Raw genomic sequence first — 573 nt, forward strand, 5'->3', positions numbered from 1 at the left:
ATGCATTAGGAGGCCTTCCTGTTGCTGCGTCGACTCTTGCTGCAGCAAAGCCATGGCCTCTCGGGGAGCAGTGGGGTAAAGGAACAGCAGCAGCAGCAGCAGCAGCAGCAGCAGCAGCAGCAGCAGGAGCAGCAGCAGCAGATGACGGGCTGTATGTACAGTGCGGGGCGCAGCATGCGTTTGCTGTTTTTGTTTTTGATCGGCAGCTGAGGCCGCTGCTGGGGGCAGACACTCTAACCACCACCTGGAGGCTGCAGCAGCAGCAGCAGCAGCAGCAGCAGCAGCAGCAGCAGCAGCAGGAGGAGACGGCGGCGCTGCAGCAGCAGGGAGAAGCTCCGGTGCTGCAGGTCCTACCGTTGTCATCATCGTCAGCAGCAGCAGCAGCAGCAGCAGCAGGAGCAGCAGCAGCAGCAGCAGCAGAAGGCAGTGGTTACTCGGTGGGGTTGCTGTCTGTCTCCTCTTCTCTCTGCTGCGGCTCCTACAGCCTTGAGGTGTCTATACAACCCCCAACAGAAATAGCTGCTGCTGCAGCAGCAGCACTAACAAAGCAGCAGCAGCAGCTGCTGCAGCAGT

General features: G+C 60.4%; 1 protein-coding gene across 1 annotated transcript in view; it reads left to right on the top strand.

The window, feature by feature from the left end:
• Window positions 1-573, top strand: part of EMH_0069200 (uncharacterized protein) — a gene marked incomplete at both ends in the record, with an annotated part of 5,693 nt that overhangs the window by 1,950 nt on the left and 3,170 nt on the right. The window contains one exon of the mRNA XM_013498840.1: window positions 13-571. Coding sequence (XP_013354294.1) covers window positions 13-571 — 559 coding nt within the window. The remainder of the gene's footprint in view (window positions 1-12; window positions 572-573) is intronic.

The sequence above is a fragment of the Eimeria mitis genome, genomic scaffold (assembly GCF_000499745.2).
Source record: "Eimeria mitis Houghton genomic scaffold, Emh_scaff3752, whole genome shotgun sequence".
Taxonomy (NCBI): Eukaryota; Apicomplexa; class Conoidasida; order Eucoccidiorida; family Eimeriidae; genus Eimeria; species Eimeria mitis.